Source organism: Fragaria vesca, linkage group LG5 (genome assembly GCF_000184155.1).
Source record: "Fragaria vesca subsp. vesca linkage group LG5, FraVesHawaii_1.0, whole genome shotgun sequence".
NCBI lineage: Eukaryota > Viridiplantae > Streptophyta > Magnoliopsida > Rosales > Rosaceae > Fragaria > Fragaria vesca.
In genome coordinates this window covers 1,035,406-1,056,103 of record NC_020495.1, presented here as the reverse complement: position 1 = coordinate 1,056,103, position 20,698 = coordinate 1,035,406, and the positions used below count along the sequence as shown (strand labels likewise).

Below are 20,698 nucleotides of genomic sequence, written 5' to 3'. Positions count from 1 at the left end.
AATAGCATGTGTCTCCGTCTAAACTAAAATCATCATAACTATTGTATCTAGCAAAGTAGGCTAATCTATTCGTCACACTATTTGCTTCACGACAAACATGTTGAAGCTGACAAAAATTAAAAGCACTCACATACCTTTGGCAATCCTCTATGATCCTCCCTACAATAGAGAAGTTTTCACCATTAGTCTGCATCGCTTGCACCAAGTTCATACAATCACTCTCAACCTCAACATTAGCAAAATAGCCTTCTTATTCCCTGCTTGTATATATAGTCGACATATGATATATAGCTTGTTGATTATACACTTAAAATTTTCTTAAAACAATGAAGGGTAACTCTCATCGCTAATTAATTTATCTGTTGGCTTTTTAGGGAATATCATGCTTGATGCTTTACCTTTTAAGAAAGATACTGCAATCAAATGTGCAGAGAAAGCCAGAAACCAAATGATGAAAGTTGCTGGATCTGTATAGAATCAAGTAAAAGGTTTTAAACTCTGTAATAATTTACTTGTTTATCTGAGGCTTTCAGATATCGAAGCTGCAGAACTGGTGAGTCATCATTCTTCTGCAATACATTCTGCAATGTTCTACATTTGAAACCACGTGGAGGAGTCGATCATTATCCGTTTCAATCGTATTCTTGGGACTCAAACTTAACCAAGCTGTGTTTTTCTTGTGTATCTAGTAATTTAAATTCTTCAGACTTTAATTTGTTCTAATTATGGTAAAATTATCTAGGTGAAGTAAAATCAATCATTTGATTCCTTTCTATACTGAACAAAAAAAATCTCATGAATATCCCATATTTTTTGGTAATCTAAAAGGTAAAAGAAAGCCAAGGCAGACAAGTTAAGGTTACCAAAAAGGTAGTCTTAAATTCTTAATCACTAGGATGATTATTAGGTAATCTAAGATTTTGTGTTCTTGATATTAGATGTTGAGATCAAGCTAATAACTTGTAATTTTGTAAGTATTTTACCTTCTACAACTCAATCTAAACAACTGTGATTATAAAAAAATTTTAATTTATCAGTTAGTGATCGTGTAAATACTACTCGATAATCGATAGAAAGAGTTAAGAATACTGTATCAAAAACACGGTAAGAGATTTGGTAAGGATGATTAGAGAAATATTAGCAAGAAATAGCCGTTTATGTAGATCTGGTCTTGAAAACAATAATGTTTCACAATAATCGTTAATGAAAGGAAACTGAAATAAAAAATCTAATTAGGATTAATTAACCCTTAAATTAAAAAAAAAGAACCACCACCGCGTTAACCGACATAATATATAAAAGCCACAGACAAACCACCTCAATCACCAAACAGAGAACACACACATTTTCAGAGTCACAAAAATTACGATTCCGACTGTCAAATCCATAGCTTTCCCAACCAACCCATCTTCTTCTTCTCCTCCCAATTTTGTTTTCTTCAATTTCCACACGTCTTCTACTCGCTTTGAAGTCACTTCTCAATCCCTCTCCCCATTCTTTCACATACTTATATAGCTTCCAAATCCACCACACCCCAAAACCGAAACCCAAAAGATCACAACCCATTAGTGAAACGAAGCTTGAGTCTTTAGAATTAGAACCAATACCAAAACAATGGCTGATCTAGAAGGAGGAGGGCCGCCAAAAGCCAGAAGCAACGGTTACAACAACCACAACAACCACCCGAACCAGTACTATGTCGGAACTTCCGAGTCTTCGTGGACGTCGTGGTTGGTTCCTATGTTTGTAGTTGCCAATGTTGTTGTCTTTATTGTAACCATGTTTGTGAACAATTGTCCCAAGAACAACTTGGGTTTCGAAGGCAAGTGTGTGGCCAGGTTTCTCGGCAGGCTTTCGTTTGAGCCTTTGAAAGAGAACCCGCTGTTTGGTCCTTCTTCTGATACGTGAGTTGTTCTTTTTACATACCCTGTTTCTCAGTTTGTGATTTTTGGGTTATAATTTGTTTACTTGCTTTGACTTTTTTGATTTCGCTATGGTATTAAGGAGTTGTATGGAATTTCTAGTTTTTGATGCTTATTTTGGTTCAGATTCGTTTTATTGAGTTCAGGATCATAATTGTTTGAATTGCTTGATTTTATGCTGCTTTGGTCCCAATTGAAAGTTTAGGCTGCTGTTAGACATTCTGGATTTGGTCCAATTCCAATTTTGTAGTATATTAAGTGAAAATTTGAATCGTTATTCTGCTTGTCTTAGTTTTGTTAGCACTGAAAACCACTAGAGAATCCAATGGTTTATGTCGGACACGTTTTTTTAGACTCGGTATGAGAGATGACTATTTCTTGCTAGTTTTTACCAGAAAGAGATGACATTTTTGTGATTCGGGAGAACAATATTATATCATGAAGATTAAAGAGTTAGGGAACAGATTATATTTCTGTGCCATAATTCAAGGAATGACGCTTTTTTACTCATGGAATGTTGTTTTGGCATATGCTTGATCTGATGAGTATGTTTTGCTTTTGCAGATTGGAAAAAATGGGAGGCCTGCAGTGGTACAAGGTTGTACATGGGAATGAAGCATGGAGGCTTCTCACTTGTATTTGGTTGCATGCCGGTGTCATTCATGTGCTTGCAAACATGCTGAGCTTGGTCTTTATTGGCATCCGTCTGGAACAGCAATTCGGCTTTGGTAGGCCTTCTTTCTTTTTTGGTGCAATTTTTCTTCCTGTATTTTGATACACGGTTTTGTGTTCATCAAGTACAATTAGAAAATATATTCTAATAGTTGATCGCTCTGTATATCTGCTTATGTTCTTAATACTTTGAAAAGCTAAAGCTTGGAAACATTCTTATAGTGTCGTTTAGCCCTTGGATATGGTCACTTTGCTGTGTTATTCCAGCCCTTGTCTGAAGTTGTTTCTATCGAGTGTCTGGATTCAATTTACCCTGGTGGTTGTATTTGTCCATTCAACATGAGTGATATTTAAATTATATGTCTGTTATGTTCCAATAACAGTACTTAATCAATTTCTAATTTGGTTTACTGTTGCGTTCTCTTTTGCCTCTTTTTGTGATGGTCTAATATTGATTCTGGTTTGAATAATCTGGCAGTTCGCGTGGGGATAATCTACCTGTTGTCGGGTCTTGGTGGGAGCATATTATCTGCCCTTTTTCTTCAGAATAATAACAATATTTCAGTTGGTGCTTCTGGCGCTTTATTTGGACTTCTTGGAGCTATGTTATCAGAGCTTCTCACAAACTGGAGTATCTATACTAACAAGGTACGCCAACTCACTGACTATGAAATGCTAACAATTGAAGGTGATATTCTTTAAAACGATTTAGTTTTGTGTTACTGTTTCATAACCCGTCCTCTTCTCGTCCTCACAGGCTGCAGCTCTTTTCACTCTTGTAATCATCATTGCCATCAACTTAGCAGTTGGGATTCTTCCTCATGTTGACAACTTTGCTCACATTGGAGGATTTATGTCTGGTTTTCTCCTTGGTTTTGTACTGCTATTTCGTCCCCAGTTTGGATGGATGGAGAGTCGGAATCTACCAGCTGGTGCTCGTGTCAAATCTAAGTACAAGGCTTATCAAGTGGTTCTTTGTGTGCTTGCGCTTGCCTTGGTGATTGTTTGGTAAGCTTGTCGCAGTGCTTTAATGACTTGAACCTTGAATGGACATATCTGGGCCTTATTTGCATGAGTCCTGGTTGGTGAATTAGATGGCTTACAACAGTGTTGTCAGACCTCTAATCCAGGATAGATCCACGGATGTACCACCATGCTATAGTCAAGTGTCTCGCATGTTGTAGCATTCACATTACCATAAATGTGATTTCTTGTACAGAACTAACAGTTCAAATTCTTTTGGTAATTGCAGGTATACTGTGGGATTGGTGATGCTGTTCAGAGGAGAGAATGGAAACGAGCACTGCAGCTGGTGTCATTACCTGAGTTGTGTTCCAACCAAACATTGGAAGTGTAACAACACAAGCTGATGAGCTATCCCACATCTACAATTCAACTTCCATCTTGACCTCGATGTCTTGCTCTATTCTTTTTCTTGTTCTTTCATGTGTTATAATTTCATCGGCAGACTTTCACTGATGTACATGCATAGTTTGTGAGCACATGAGATATTCTAGTGTGCGTGGAACCTGGAGATAGTAATGTATATTAGATCAGGGTGTCTTTACCATATATACATATGATATGCTCTTATATACAAGATGGATTTCTTCATTCTTTATACATGTGATTATTGTCAAACTTTAGAACAGGAAATTGTAAGGTGTGTGAGATTGTGTAACACATTGTTTAGACTTAAGGATCAAGTCTTCACCGTTACAAATCACCCGTCAACGTAAGAGAACTTTTCGTCTATAAGCTAAAACAGTAGAAGTTAAAACAGTAGTGTTCAACTGACCAAAAGAATCATGGTCAATCACCGTTGGATGTAAATCTAATAGTGAGAAGTATTATTTTAAAATTAAGTTGTTTTGTTTTCAATTTTTAGATTTACATCTAAGGTGGTTAATCATGGATTCTCTTGATCAGAACTGACCAGGTGAACACTATTGTAAGTTAGAAATCCAGAATACAAGCTATAAGGCAGGACAAGCAGACCATGAGAAAATCAAAGCCTTACAACTTTTCGTCTATTATGATTGTCAATATATGTTTCATACCTCAGGCACCTTCTTTATCATGAAGAACAAATGCACCAGCAAGGACATTCGTTTTCATGCAATAAGCCTGAGTTTATTCGTTATGTATATATCTAAATCATCCATTGTATCAAACGCTGGGCATCGGGGGTATTATGAAAACAGTGCTTGCACAACTTTTATTTTTATCTTTCTTCGTATCATGTTCGGAATGTGGGGTTTAGGAAATTATTATGGGGTTTGGAGTTTCCTTTTTACATTTTATCAATGTCGAACACTTTGCCGTTGTTATGACTATTTGGTATACAATATTTGTTGCCGAGAAATATTGGAATTAGATCCTGTTCACAAGACTTGTATGATATTGGTTTATTGTTATTGTTCTTCGGTATCAAATTACTGAGATGTGTGATAGTCTGCGATGAAAATAATGATGTATTATACAGTTTCCGTTGAATAATATAATATTCAGTTCTAACAACAACATAAAATTTTTATTTTCTTCCCAATATGGAACAACATGAGAAGAGCGTTGATGATCAATATTCAGGTGCCTAAACAAACTTGATTAAAGGGTGAATGTTAGTCAACGTTTGTCTAATCCTTTCTCCTATTTAGAGGATTCACAGCTTGATACAATTGACATCTTAGTTGTCCCTGACTGGGTTCCTTGTCACGAAATACGTCTAAAATAAACATTCTGGATAACGATATCTAGTTAGGGTTTGTTTGACTCTTATACATGATCAAACTTTCCAACTTCAGCAATTCCTAACAAGTCACGCAACTGTATTCCAGCGTTTCATTCGGACTATTTGGATATAATAAGTTACAAGTTAGGGATGAAGTTAGACGCGGTTTTTTCAGTTCAGGACTCTGTAGGGTTCTGGTTTTTCATGCAAGGGCTTCATTTGGGACTATAAGATCCCATATTGGCTACAAGTTCTGCACACAGCCATTGTTTGGTGCTAATTCTTAGCTTTCTTCCTTCTCTTCTTGTAAGTTCCTTTGCTTTCTTTGAGACGATTCGAAGATGACGATCCTCGTTGAGAAGGCTGAGATTGTGGCCAAGGTGGAGGACCAGAATGGAACTAGTGATTTGGTGTTGGATGGTGGGTTTGTGGTTCCGAAAGACGTAGCCGAAAATGATGGATTTGTGAAGGCAGAAGGTTTAGTGTCCAACGATGAGTTCATTGCCCCTGAAATCAATGCATTTGGCCAGACATTCAGGTTTGTATTGTTTACTCTTCCATCAGCATTTTCCGGTTCAAGATTGCTGCTATTGTTTACCAAAATATATGTGGCAATATTCAGTTGTTCTAAGTTTAGGGTCACCTTATTTATTTAGTGATCACGATAACACATCACTTGGTGTACAAGTAATCTTGCTCTTTCAATTCTATTTCATGTACAAGTAAACTGAAAGTTTGACATGAAATATATGTAAATGTATTGCAGGGATTACAATGCAGAGAGTGAGAGGCAGAAAGGTGTGGAGGAATTCTACCGATTGAACCATGTTCACCAATCTTATGATTTCGTGAAGAAAATGAGAGAGGAGTACAAAAAGATGAACAGAGTTGAAATGAGCATATGGGAATGCTGTGAACTCCTCAATGAAGTTGTGGACGACAGTGATCCCGATTTGGACGAGCCCCAAATTGAGCACTTGTTGCAAACAGCAGAAGCAATTCGAAAAGACTACCCTGATGAAGACTGGCTTCACTTGACTGCTCTTATCCATGATCTCGGAAAAGTGTTGCTACTTCCTAGCTTTGGAGGCCTTCCTCAATGGGCAGTTGTTGGAGACACACATCCAGTGGGGTGCCCTTTTGATGACTCCATAGTCCACCACAGGTACTTCAAGGACAACCCGGATTACAACAGTCCGGAGTACAACAGCACTCAGTATGGGATTTATGCGCATGGGATCGGCCTGAAGAATGTCCTGATGTCCTGGGGACATGACGACTATATGTACTTGGTGGCCAAGGAAAATGGCACGACTTTGCCTGAGGCCGGATTGTTCATTATCCGGTATCACTCATTTTATCCTCTTCACAAATGTGGTGCGTATAAGCACCTGATGAGCAAGGAGGATGAAGAGAACTTGAAGTGGCTTAAAATCTTCAACAAGTATGATCTCTACAGCAAGAGCAAAGTTCGCATTGATGTCGAAAAGGTCAAGCCATATTACATGTCCCTTGTTGAGAAGTACTTCCCAGCAAAGCTGAAATGGTAAGCCATGTAGCTGTTGAATTGTACCTGTGTACTATTTCCACACCTTACGGAGGAATGTACATTCTGTTTGCCATTGAGAAGTTGTATCATATAATGTAATTAGAGAGATAATGTTGTTCATAATTGATGAAGAAGTTATTTTTCTTTAAGCTAAGAATTTTGAGCTGCAGCTGCTGAGAAATTTACCACTTCGAAAAGAAATACATTTCTAAGATGGAATCCTTTGAGCTCTAAACCTGAGACTACAAATATATGCTCTATCACTACTAGAGTTCACTTAAACATTGCTACCTGTAACATAAAGTACTTAAATACATCAGTTAGCTAGATTACAATCAAAACTACAATGGAATCACCAGATACTAGTGTCCAACAGCAGCATATTAGTATCTGTAACCTATAGGCATGCCAAGCCTGTCCAAGCGGCCAGATCCTGGGTAGGCTTTATTTGTGAAGTTTGAATGCAAGGCTGAACTCCTTTGTGCATTTGATCTTGATTCGCTGTAGCCAGGAACAGAGCACCTCTTTGCTGAAATAGACCTCTCATACTGAGGCCTCTGTTTCGGAGCGCTAAGTGACCTCAGCTTAGCCTTTGAAGATTGAGTGCATGCCATATAGTTCGGGTAATCTGAGTACCCACTTAGGTAATTTTTTGAGCCATCGCTCTTTGTGGGAGTAAAAGGAGTCCGCTTTGAATTACCACCCCTTGATGAAGTAGCAGAATAAAACTGTGGGCTATTGTTAGCGGTGCAGAATGAGTCTTCCTCGACCTCTCTAGAGAATTTCAATGGGGTTAAAGATTGGACTTCACAAGAAGACGGACTTGGAAGAGTCTGATGAGTTGTTGAGTCCTTTGATGTAGTGAAGCTATGGCTGTATTGGTCTGAAGCCAAAGCAAGATGAGTAGAGTGGAAGAGGTTCCTCCGCTTAGCTGCAATGTGTGATTTCCCAGTATCGATTTCAAGGACCCTATCGTTCTTCTCATCCTCAGGAGTACCATTTTTCATTGCAGACCCTGGTTGCTCCCATGATCGTTCCGAGTGAGTTTTGTCATAATCACCAACAATCCTACCATTTGATCTTGAGCTATTTCTCTGCATAATATAGGGTAGGTAGTATTTGACATGAGAATCACATAGGCAAGAACCAACAAACAATGATAACAAAAGACACATTTTCAGCATACCCGCAGTATTGATGAATGTTCATGTTTAGTACTCCTGGATCGAAGTCCATGTTCAAATTTTTCTGGGGTTGCAGGACCCTGTGAACAAAGGACATTTTCTGGTTTAATGAACAATGATGTACATATGTTTGGAGAATGCAGATGACAAATTTGGCTAGGATACATAGAATAAAACCAAATGCTATTACCTAGACATGTGATCTCATAATCTAATGATGGAAAAACCGTACCATGTCCTTGATCAACGATCAGAGACATTGAGAAATAAAGTATCATAACAACTTGATGATTGACTTGAACAAGGCATATTGACAAACAACAGATGACATGTATTTGAATAGTAAATAGCTTTCATTTTTACTGCTGAGACAAGAGTAGTGCTATTAACCAATGAAAGTGGGGTGAATGCTGTGCTATTAACCAATGAAAGTGGGGTGAATGCTGTGTAATATTGCACACATATGAACCATGAATGCGCCCCTCTAACATGTTATTTGTCCCAAAGTCTGTTAATGTACATTCACATGCAGCATGCTGGTTGTCAACCTGCCACTCTCATTTATTTGACGGTCCCTTGTTCGACTGTTAAAGCTGTGATTTACAAAAGACATACAGGCATGGATTTCATATACAGCATATTATTACACATCTGACTTTATGCAGCTTTAATAATATCGACCACAACACTGTTTCAAAAGATCATAGGTGTCTGTACTCAAAAGTAAATGCAAGCATTGAAAGCCTTCCTGGGCTAAAAGGAATTGGTCCCCCCACACTCAAATTCCAGAAGCAGAGAACTTCAAATCTATTTGAAAACTCATAGTGGAGGGAAAAGGAAAATTGGCTTACAGGTTGGTGAATCTGAGAAGACTGGGAACTTGTATATGAATGTGAAAGCTCTGATATCTGGGTCCGCCCTGCTCGAGCTCTGGCCTGAGCTCGCAGTATTGCTTGAAACCGCTGCAACCGCTTAGCCCACTTCTTCCTCTCAATGTGACCTCTAACCAGTGCTTGAAGCCTCACCAGTCCTTTCAATGCACGCAACGCTCTCCTTGCCTTCACATAAAGTATCCATTTATCAAACTCAAGATTGATCAAATACTAATTCCACTATGATTATTACCAGAACAAAGCCATGGTAAGTTAAGACATCCAAACCCAAAAGGCATTATTTTTCAACTTTTCAAAAACAAATAAATATGGAGCCAAGGAGTAGGGACATCAAAATTAGTACCAAATGAATGAATATGTTCTCTGACATGGTATTGTTAAGAACAATGACATTTCATTAATAGAACAGAGAGGTAAAAAGAAAAGAAGTGCTATTTTTTTCACTGTCTGACTGATGTGTGCAGCAATTTGATACACCATTCAAGCACCCAGCAAACAACCCATCAGAAAAGTCAATTAAGGAAATTCTTCTTAAGAAGACCACCAAACTATTGTGGGGGGAGGCGAGGACCCTCCATGACCTCTCTTACGGACAAAACGTCATTAAGCATGGCGTTGAAATTAGGCCATTCATACCTTTATCAGTGCATAATTACAATGGGACAGTTAAACAACTTCATTTCATATAGCAAAACCTTATCTTCACAATTGCCCCACAAAAAAAATAAAGAATCTTAAAACAAAGGTCGAAAAGATTCAAGCTTGTTGGATTTAAGCTAAAAGATCTAAACTTTGCAGACATAAAAACAAAATCCAAAGCTTTACCAACCAACCCAATGCAAAATGAAGCATACCCAATTTAAGTAAAGCTGTTAAGTAAAGGAAACACAGTAAATTAGCTAGGATCCAGCAAACAAAATCATACAGAAAACCACAATAGATATACAGAAAAGTAGCTATCAGGAACAAAACAAGTCCTGCTTTAAAAATAGACTAAACACAGATCAATAAGATTCTGAGCTATCCATACTGCGAAAATGGCATGACATAAAAATATAGAATGGGCTGTAAATCAAAGACATGTGTGAACGGTGAATACCCTTCTTCAGGTCCACACGGCTTTCTTGAAATAGGTAAATACCCTCGAACGCATTGCCGTTTCGGGGAAAAAACGACAACGAAACATAGAACTCAAAAATGCAAGTGGATGTGAAGCTGTGAAACAGTGTGTTCGATTGTTTCCAGAAACAAAAGAACGTGCAGAGAGTTTGGCTTTGCACGAAGCCAGATAGGGAAGAAGGTACACGTGTCGGTTCATGTAATCCTAATGCTAATCCCGTAGCACCAATCAAAAGATTAACGGTAAAAAAGATAAGAACAATAATAATACGAACCAAACAGCCACGGAACGCCGCTTGGATTCTCACAGCCGCCCACTCTTCACGAATCCCAATGCTTCCTCCGGCAACGTTGTTGTTGTTGTTGCTGTTGTTGGGGCAGCGTCCGCTGCTGGTGAGGCGGACGACAGCGGCGGCGGCTTGTGCCGCAGCAACTGCGGCTTCGGCTACTGCAGCTGTCGCGGCCGCTACGGCGATCGCGTGCTTGTTAGGATCAACGACGTCGTTTGTGGAAGACTGCTGGTCGGTGGTTGTGTCGTTGCGGTGGTCTTTTTCTCGGTAGGACTTGACGAAGCTCCATCGGCGTTTGGTGGGGGGCGGTTTGGGGGAGGATGAGGTGGTGGTGGGGGGCTTATCGGGCTTTTTGAGGCCGAGGACGCTGCGGAACCATCTGGAGGCTTTACCCATTTAGGCAGAGGAGAGGTGGTTGAGGGAGTGGGTTGGGGTATGGGGAGGCATTTGGGAGTTGCAGAGAGAGAGAGAGAGAGAGAGAGTGGTGCTGAAATGTTTAGGGGGGAGAGAAGAGGAGTGAGTAATAATAAAGAGTGAAGGAATGTGTACGGTTGGGATTTTCAATGGAGTTCATTTATGTTTTAGTCGAGACTTCGAGAGTAGCACGTGTTTGTAGGAGATGGGGAAAATGAAACTCCCGGCGCGTGTGGTTCACTGCATTTGAAGTTTGTTTCGATCGTGCTGACCAACAAGTCACGGCTTAAGCTTATTAACGAATCAATTAATCGATGAAAAAATTACTTATCTGAAACAATTAATATATGAATCAAGCTAATAAACAAGTCGATTTAAGAACTCGAGACATGTATAATTATAAATAATGTTACGTACCAAATAATAACACGATCAACAACTTAGAGATAAAAATTCAGTTTTATATATTGGGAAGTTGTTGGTTCTTAGAAAGCGAGCAATTTAACAACTTAGGAACCCAAAAAAATTTCTATGCACAAATGTGTAAGTGAACCGAGCAACTAATATGCAGTATTTTGATCTGATCATCTATGTCGCACTACATGCATATATACTAATAGTCTAATACCGTTAACAAAAATTGAAAAAAATAAAATAAATAGTCTCAACTCTCAAGTGTTTTCAACTAAGAAGGTGATAACACTAAGTCGAAGAAGATGTACTTTTAGAATAGGCATTTTATTTGATCGGATCAAAAATAAAAATAAAAATAAAGAATTTATAGTCTCTAATCTTCACTCAATCTTCCTATACGGCGATTTATACACTTACATATTAATAGTGCAAATGCAGCTTGGTGCGTAAAATCCGCTCCCATGTGAAACAAGTTACATACAACAAGACACGCTATATCTATTTCAATTCAAAATGTAGTAGTCGGTGTCTTGAAGGATGTTGAAATTTAGACCATAAACAGAAGAAATTAGAAAAGAAGAGGTTAAGTCAAACCAAAACTAAAATTATTGACATGTAATCAGAAAGTAAACAAAGTTAGACCATAAACAGAAGAAATTAGAACAAAAGTTTATCAAGCTCCAGTCACTTATTTTCAATCAAAAAAAGAAGAAGATCGCCACTCTCTATTCTCTATTTTCTATTTTCTTCAAAAAAGGAAGAACACTGCCCTTCGTTATCATAATTCATAACTTGAGCTGTTTATCTGATGGGGTAACTTTGTTTAAGCTACAATTCAACACAGTAAACTCGCACCTGCCATCTAGTACAAGGGGTAAAAAAATCGAGTCTATACAGTAACCACTAGCTGGCTTGATATAGTACGTTCTTACTTGACCAATTAACAGTATGATCATGGTGCATGATAAATCCAACCACACATCCGATCCACAAGCCATAAGCAGATAAGCTCATAAAGAAACAAAAGGACCAAAAAAGTCGAATCGTCTGTCTCTCCCAGGCCAAGAGTTGCAGAGCTTTGCCCTGGAAGACCATGCTGCTGCTCCATCACCTTTCACCCCAGTGCTTCCCCGACTGTGTCTCTCAACCCTGTTCAGCCGAGTATGGCCTACCCTAGATGCCGTCGGGTCTACCCTGCACGACATATACGACAATATTACAGGACGGGCCACCACATTGATTCGATCACATGGTCACAGATAATCTTAGCTGATAAAGAAGCAACCTTACCGGGGTTGGTACACTATCGTCTGAGATGAAATCTATTATCGTGGTGATGTTCAGAGCTAGAGGTCTGGGAACTCGTAGCAGAAATCTTCTACACACTGCACCCAGAGACAGATAACAGACAGAGATCCATGGAGGGAAAGATGACAGAGAGAGATGGAGAGGACGAGGGAGAGAGAGGGAAGGGGGGTTCGTCACGTGTAGCCGAAGCTAAGAGGCATAGGGCACCATGAGGAATCATCATATCTGGCAGCTTAAAAACCATGCAAGCTAGGGGCGCTGGGGTGCAGATAAATCACTGTTAACTAGTCACTTCTGCATTGTCAAATCGCAAATTACTTGGTTCAAGGCTAAAGCATATAGTTTAAGGCGCCCTAGCTAGAACTCCTAGAAGGGAAAAACGTCAGGGAACGGCATAGGTCCAAAATCGACAAAAAAGGAGGTGAGTGATTTGGATTATACAAATCTGTTCCGGTGGAGAAACGACAAACATTTCCCATCACGTTTTGAGAGGCCAGGATTAGGATATTGCCGGGAACCAAATTTGCCAACGGCATGTGACCGTCCAATCATCTCTCTCTCGATCGGATGGTCATACATAACCACCAACTGCTGGTTGACAAATTTAGTTCCATATTGCCGTATCTGGTTAAGATCAGAAACTGTAATAGGGATGCTCTGCTTATAATTACTGTATGATTTTATTTTCGTTTGGTTACATATTACCATTTGATTTTGATCTAGCTAGCTACCAGCAACATGTTCTACTTGCTTTATTTTTTTAGCAGAAAATCTTCCAAAATAAACAAATTATGACCATAACATTTCCTATATATGCAATATTAGTTACAAGTTCAAGAATGATCTAAACAAGCATCACTCCGTAAATGAAAATAACATGAAGACAAATTCAGAGAATTAGAATGAGAATGACATCTCTCAATAAGTCAAGGATTTCTCGATATATCTCCTTGATCCCATGAAATTATTATTCGAGATTTTTGCAAGTCACAGACTCGTGACTCGAACCTTGGTTGCCCAAAGATACTAACAACGCCTTATTCATCCACAATGTGAAGCGTTTATGTTAGTATATATATGTGCATTTAAAGATATATATTGCCTTCATAAATTTCATCCCCTTTAAATAATTTATATCGATAATTTACTGAGATCAATATTTTTCCGAAATTTTCTTTTTTTAAAGGGTCGATATTTCCGTAATAACACAAAATTTTAGTCCTTACAATAAGTACATGAAAATAAGAGAAAACAAACTGATTGCAAAACTACAACAACAAACAATAAAACCAACAAAAAGAAAACATAATTTACAATATTGATTACAAAATAAAGAAATAATTGGAGAGAGAGATATACCATTTCCAGAAATGGATCGTAGGGCAACCCACCGACACGAGACCAGGTCAAAGAAGCAGGTAGAGGTCTACGAAATGAGGCGGGTCATTGTATATAACTATAAATTTGGCGCCAATCAAAGTGGATTCGAGCTAGGTCACTGAGTACCAGTGTGAAAGGTTGACCCCGGAGTCAAACTTTAAACATCGCTGCCGTGCTGGGTCAGTGTAGCTCGTTCCAATGGAGCAGTTAGTTTGGACATCCCCATCCATCCATGGCTAGCTGGTCCATCATGTTTGAGCATGCATCTCTCTTTTCCTTTCTACTCTGTGTTTTGAATATGAAAAACGCCACCCGACCAGAAAAAATGGAAAGGAAAAAGAAAATAAAAGGAATAAGAAAAATGAAATAGGTCCTTGGTGTCGAATAGTAGACGACTGGAAGGTGTCGAGCAGTTCCTATTCCATCTCACACTTCCTTCACTCATTTTAGGGTTTGCAGAATGATAACAAAGGCTTAGGGTTCTCCGGGTCCCGACCAGAAGTGCAGGGGAAACAAAGGCTTTAGGAACTGATATAGAAGAGAGAGGGGGTATCTAAGAGAAGGGTAGCAGTAACAAGCACATTTTGAACTTCTTCAACGTCTGGCATAAGAGTTTCTCATACCACTGTAACTGATGTTCTCAGAGATATTGCAGAAACGGCTACACACACAGGAGAAGCACAGCTACTTAAAAAACTGGATTCTCCTAATCTCGAATTGTCCTCCCTGGTCGTGCACGTTGTTTAGTCTGCGATTGATCCTCAAACGGAGTAGTTAAATTTGAAAGTGTTTACTGGGGGTCAGTTTTTGGATGTAAAACAAGTAGTCGTCTTCCATTCCAATATGAAATTTGTTGGTTGATGACGGAAACTTGGTAAAATGGCAAAATCAATACTGCTTCTAAATGGTTGATAACGGACCTCCAAACATTCCTAGCACATTGCAAAGAAGTATTCAACAATTGGAAGCAGAAAAGAAATAGAATAATGGAATGATGATACAGTATTGAAGCACGTGTATAATTCTGTACTAGGCAACATTTGCGGGCTTCATGCCCTTTTCTTTCCTCATTTCCACTTGACCCACAACATGAACACAATTGCAGTGAAACCATTATGTATGACAGTTAATTTTTCTCAACTGTTGATCAATATATAACAGAAAGGTACTTCCCCAAGTGTAACCTGAACCAATACTAATAATTCAAGGGTTTGAACTTCTTACTGAAGCTGCTTCAACTTTGATAACTAAGTTCTTCATTATCTGAATCACATCTTCAAACGATGGGCGCTGGCCGGGGTCACTGCTTACAGTTGGCAGAGGATGGTTTAGTTTTACTTGCAAGTTCCAAATTAGAAAATGAACATTGAGCTAGCTATATTTACACTGTACCTTCGCCAACAGTCTTCGATAATGGATACTATTTCAGGATTGAGGCCTTCCGGTATGTCCAATCTCCTATCCATGAAGCCGACAACTCCAACAACCTTCCAAATGAAAAAGAAAAAATGAACAATTTAATTAGATTTAACAGCTGAATAGTATTGAAGTGGTCTCCCCATCATACATGCACATGCTTGGTCATACAAAGAAAGAAAGAAGAGAACCTGCAAGGGATTGAGGTTATCCCATGGGACCGATACAGTCATTATTTCCCAAAGGATGACACCATAGCTGAATACATCAGACCTGTTCAAAGAGAAAAAATGTATCTGGATGTGAATGATCTGCGAAGCACTAACAGGAACATAAGGTACATACTTTGTACATGACATAGACATGGTACAAAAAAATTTAATAAACAGTGTAGTTATGAGAAATTACTTCTCATTTGAAGGTTCATTTCGGAGGACCTCAGGTGCCATCCATTGAGGCTGCATCAACATAAAGACATCAAAGTATGTGATCAATAGTGATTTAGAATATCTCACAACAGTCAAGCGTATGAATTTCTAATTCTTTTCCAAAGTTTTGTGGATAACTGTAAGCTATACAGCCAGCAAGTATTCAAAGACTTTAGAGAGAAAGAGAGCCTTACTGTCCCTCTACCAGATTTTGCAGTCAAGAAGGTTGCGTTCTTGAACTTCGACAGACCAAAGTCTCCAACCTGACAACACAACACTTGCCTGAGCAACTGATAAACACTTAATATACTTGAAAGTGGCCACAACCAGTAACATACCTTGACAGTCCAGTTCTTGTCAACCAGCAAGTTAGACGATTTTAAGTCTCTGTGGACTATAGGTGGATTTCTACGATGCAAGTAATTCATACCTCTCGCCTGCAGTAACAGAGAAAATTCGTTAGTTTTTGTCTGACAGATTGAGACCACTTGTAAAAAAGAGAAATAATACTGAGGGAGAGGGAGAGGGAGTAGCATAAACGCACAACATCAAGGGCCATCCTCATACGTCGCTTAATATCCAATGCTTGATTATTTTTGTGAAGTTGTCTGAAAAGACTACCCCTGATCACCCACAACGTTAAAGTAAGCCACCGGATATTATACCATCACGAAGTATCTAAGTTTGATTCAAGTCATAAAGGGTATAACTCGAAACATGAAAAAGGCTACTTATGAGTATCGTTGTGTCGACTCTTAATATCATTCACTGTCAATCATCAAAAATGCAATATACTTCCAATTACCTAGGTAAGTACTCTGTGACAATAGCAAGACGTTCTTGTGAATATACTGCTCCCATAAATAGCAGCACATTAGGATGCCGTAATCTTTTCATTATATCAATCTGAAGAATGCAAAAGAGACACCAGAGTCAGCTGCATTTTTTCTTAAATGACAATTACAAATAGTTAAAAGGTCACAGGATGTTGTCATATCACCTCCTTTCTGTAGCCATGTAAAATCCCCTCACTGTATTCATTTTTAAAGTAAACCTTAATGGCAACATCCTAAACAACACAAACAAAACAATTATTAGTCATATGTTAATTTAACATACAATGAGCTTTTCAAATTTAGAAATGTACCGATCCATTCCAGATTCCACGATATACAATACCACATGAACCTGTGAAATGAGAACAAACGTTTGTATTAGTAAAATCACATGCACAAGCACACAGACACACAAACCCATATATGAAAACCTATCACTTCTTTAAAAAAAAAAAAAAACTTTACTTTCATTCAATACTAACAGACAGGCAATAACGAGCAAACATCCTCTCAGTATTATAACAATTATCCTAATAAAAACTGCTCACCATTCATCAAATCATTCAGGATTCTTCTCTTCCCACTATAAACACAAATCTTTCTGACTTTTGAGCATAGAATAGCAACATATAACAGAAGTAGAACTCTTTACCTTGTCCGATTCCCTCTCCCAAATGTAAGTCCTCCCAACGAATCTCACAACCTCCTATGGAAGTAGAATCATTATCCCCTTTGCTTGATGAACTACTGGGGCTGTGAGTGTTGTCTGCTGAACTTGGTTTACCATCTGTTTGTCTTTGCATTGTATCTTCTGCCTCTGAATTATTCAAGTTGCCTTCTTCAGGCTCCGGATCATCGGCATAGCGTAATATTGGCACTAGATGATTTGGTCTATGCAACCCAAAACACTCGTTGCACTCCCTTGAATATGCTAAGACAGAACTCTCATCTAAATCAATTGGATTCTTATGCCCATATGCACTTGATGTGTTTGGATATCGATGGGAATTAGGCTGCTTTGTCACTTCATTGCTAAAAAGACTAGCACTTCCGCCATTATTTTGAGATATTTCATGATCTTCTTTTCCACCTTTGTTGGCTCCTTTAATGTTCAACTTTGCCAAGACCTTTGCTGCCTGCAGGCATCTCACCCAAAAAGTTTAGTGACAGTAAAAAATAAAAAGTTCATAGAAATTAGAACTTGTTATGACGAAGAGACTCACTAGTGCGCCAGCTTTTTCGAAGTTAGCATTTCCAGTGTCTGCTGTTGCCTTGTTAACCTCGCTTGGATTGCATCCGTTTTTATCATTTCTCGATAGCAGCTTGGAGGCCTGATTAGTTCAGAAGTAGATTGATTACAACACAATTCAAGTTATAGAAAGGGTAAGAAAAAGAACTATGATTGTGTTATACATAAGCACCAGATTGGAAACAGATGATGCAATCTGTGGCACTGGTGCAACCGGTGGCCGTCCTTGGTGTGATTGGCTCTTGTTCCAGTTTAACTGCCATCCCCTGTGTTGTCCACTGGCACGATCCTTGGATGTTCTCAGATTTTCTGCTTCAATTCTATTGAATAATGTCGCATCACTTGAAACAGTGATGATACCAACCAGCTCACCGTCCTCATACAACGGGCTTTTCGTCACCATCGCCATAAATACCTCTCCGGACCTCTTCTTGAAAGGAAACTGACCCGACCACGTCAAGCCAATACTCAATCTTTCCATGATTCTCTTTAAAGGCGCATAGTACTCTTCAGCAATCAGAAGCTCAGCAACTCTTTGTCCAAGCGCTTCATAGTCCTTCCATCCATACAGATTCTCGGCCGCACGATTCCTGAATGAAACTCCACACTTTTAAACTCAAAAGTCCTCAAACTACATGTTACAAGTGTCCAAGCCTATCATCATTTCCAATCTTATCTGGTTAATGTCACCTCTTAACCACTAATACTTCTTAAGCACATAAATTAATGATCATCAAACCGAAAAACTTAACGCAATTATAACCGAAAATTCATTGAATTGAAGCCTTGAGCTCAAACCGGTGTCGAAAGTGATATAATTTTTGAAGTCTGAATTTCCTATTAAACCAAAATCCAAATTCACTGTTTTATTGAACATTTACACACTAAAACTAAAGAGTCACAATTTTACCAAGCAAATCTCAGAATCAAAACGACGCAGTTTCAGCAATCACATACCAGTACTGGATCTCACCGCCGGTGACGGTGCAGACGTGGACGGCGTGGCCCATGTTGTCCAGTATGCTCCGGTACGGACTCCCGGACAGGAAACACCCCCGGACTCGGTGAGGCACCGAGTACTGTGACGTCAGCACCACCGTATCGTCTTCTTCCTCCTCCTCTTTCGTCGTCTTCTCCTCCTTCTGGTGCTGCAGCTCATGGAACTCGGCTCTCAGCCTGACGTGGCTGGCCTCCAAGTCCTGGCACCGGTCCAGCAGAACTCGGTATATGTTCCCCTGAGAGTCGCGCGCCGCCATGGCCGTCTCCGACGTGGACGACGAGATCTCCGGCGGGGTAGTCGGAGGGGTGCGTGATGCGCATAGTTAATAGTCTTTCTCGCCAGATAACTGTTTATTATCGAGAAAGTTCCGATCGAAAATGTTAAACTCGGTTATAATATTTTAATTAATTAATTTTAAAAAAAAAATCTTGCTGGACGAGCTGGAGGCTGCCAGGTGGCCTCGCCGCGAGGAGGAGGCAATCGGGTGCGGCAAGGTGTACAGGCTGGGCCCCACTCGTTTCAGGTGAAGATGGGCTGCGGCTTTTGGGGCTGCTTATGTAAGAAATGGAGGCTGAAAATGAGTGGACGGATGCGTTTTGCTGGTGGGCAGTGATGTAATGGTGAAGATTTTAGTTCAAACCTAACCAAAGTTGGCAAGTTGTAGGTTGAAGTTCATACTTGATAGCCAATGTCACCTGAGGATGAGGATGGCCACATATTTATAAAAACGGTGAGCTCAGCTTTCAAGTAAAAGTGATGCAATCCATCTGCATCTTTGAGTTATCTACATCATTTTGAGGAAAGAGTCGGATAGTGAGATTTGGAGGTATATGGATAGTTCGGAGATCTTTAAGCCGTGAGTGGATTTAGTGCTTTCGAGTGAAAAGTATTATGACATTTGAGACGCTCGTTTACACTCTTAAATTTAACTCAAACGACGATGATTATGTACACTATATCTCATTCAGTGTGTTTATACTAGTTTTTTTGGGTCAAATAATGAAGTAATATGTTCTCTAAGTTTTTTTTTGAAAAAGGGTTTGGAACCCAGTCTACCTGGGAGGCTCAGCCTCACGTCCGGTTTCATTTATTATATTAATATTAAAATTTTGCAACAGGGGGTACATAACACCTAGACCCCATGCTACAATAGAACTATTACAAATATCCTCGTAGAGAACGTTCTAAATAATAGCAAGAGTCTCCCCTAACCAAACATCATCCAACAACCCCGCACTAGCAAGGTGAGCTAGTCTATCTGCTACACCATTTGCTTCCCTGCCGATGTGTCGAATTCAAATAGATTGAAAAGCAGACATATAGTCTTTACAATTTCCTAAAACTCGACCCACCTCAGACAAATCCTCCTCCTCCCGTTCAAGGGCAGCTACCAATAGGATAGAATCGCTCTCAATATCAATATCGCTCCAACCTTGGTGAATACCAAGTAATAGACCTATTCTACAAGCCTCAAACTCCATATTCAACGCGGAGTGAGCATGTTTAAACGGTCTAGCCACAGCTGCGATTCCCAAACCCATATCATTTCTAACTACTACCCCCACACCACCACATCCATTATGTTCTCTAAGTTAGTATTACAGATTTATCATAAATTTGTAACTATCTGTAACCTAGATATAAGGGTGATTTCACAGGTTTTATTACCGGAATATGAGTAGTTTTTTCTTCTCTTATTTGAGTGATTGTAGGACTTAACCTTTGTCATTTCCATCTTTGTAATCTTCAAGAGTATAATGGATGGAACTCATGGAAGTTAAGAAAAATATACTACCGTACGTACTCTTGTTTGGCACAGTTGTACGACTGAGACTTTTCTGCTATACATATGTGTATAACATGCATCAAGCCGTGAACCGTCTCATCGTCTTG

At 39.2% G+C, this 20,698-nt stretch overlaps 4 protein-coding genes across 4 annotated transcripts; 2 read left to right on the top strand and 2 right to left on the bottom strand.

Moving 5' to 3' along the window:
• Positions 1-1,324: 1,324 nt before the first annotated feature.
• On the top strand, positions 1,325-4,230 carry LOC101295517 (inactive rhomboid protein 1-like). The gene is made up of 5 exons (XM_004298714.1): positions 1,325-1,904; positions 2,487-2,650; positions 3,073-3,242; positions 3,352-3,602; positions 3,847-4,230. The coding sequence occupies exons 1-5, from the start codon at positions 1,615-1,617 to the stop codon at positions 3,962-3,964; spliced, it is 993 nt and encodes a 330-aa protein (XP_004298762.1). The 5' UTR covers positions 1,325-1,614; the 3' UTR covers positions 3,965-4,230.
• Positions 4,231-5,483: 1,253 nt separating this feature from the next.
• On the top strand, positions 5,484-7,043 carry LOC101293781 (inositol oxygenase 1-like). The gene is made up of 2 exons (XM_004298708.1): positions 5,484-5,863; positions 6,092-7,043. Exons 1-2 carry the CDS (start codon positions 5,667-5,669, stop codon positions 6,873-6,875), a joined length of 981 nt encoding a protein of 326 aa, XP_004298756.1. The 5' UTR covers positions 5,484-5,666; the 3' UTR covers positions 6,876-7,043.
• A 33-nt stretch (positions 7,044-7,076) lies between these two features.
• LOC101291430 lies at positions 7,077-10,756 on the bottom strand. The gene is made up of 4 exons (XM_004298700.1): positions 10,346-10,756; positions 8,910-9,116; positions 8,061-8,138; positions 7,077-7,968 (listed from the first exon to the last, which is right to left on the bottom strand). Exons 1-4 carry the CDS (start codon positions 10,754-10,756, stop codon positions 7,258-7,260), a joined length of 1,407 nt encoding a protein of 468 aa, XP_004298748.1. The 3' UTR covers positions 7,077-7,257.
• A 4,084-nt stretch (positions 10,757-14,840) lies between these two features.
• On the bottom strand, positions 14,841-19,061 carry LOC101300060. Its single transcript, XM_004300712.1, has 14 exons — positions 18,763-19,061; positions 17,978-18,395; positions 17,780-17,887; positions 17,209-17,692; positions 16,868-16,908; positions 16,721-16,789; positions 16,526-16,626; positions 16,265-16,343; positions 16,059-16,157; positions 15,915-15,983; positions 15,701-15,750; positions 15,484-15,565; positions 15,269-15,363; positions 14,841-15,179 (listed from the first exon to the last, which is right to left on the bottom strand). Exons 1-14 carry the CDS (start codon positions 19,059-19,061, stop codon positions 15,080-15,082), a joined length of 2,094 nt encoding a protein of 697 aa, XP_004300760.1. The 3' UTR covers positions 14,841-15,079.
• Positions 19,062-20,698: the final 1,637 nt, after the last annotated feature.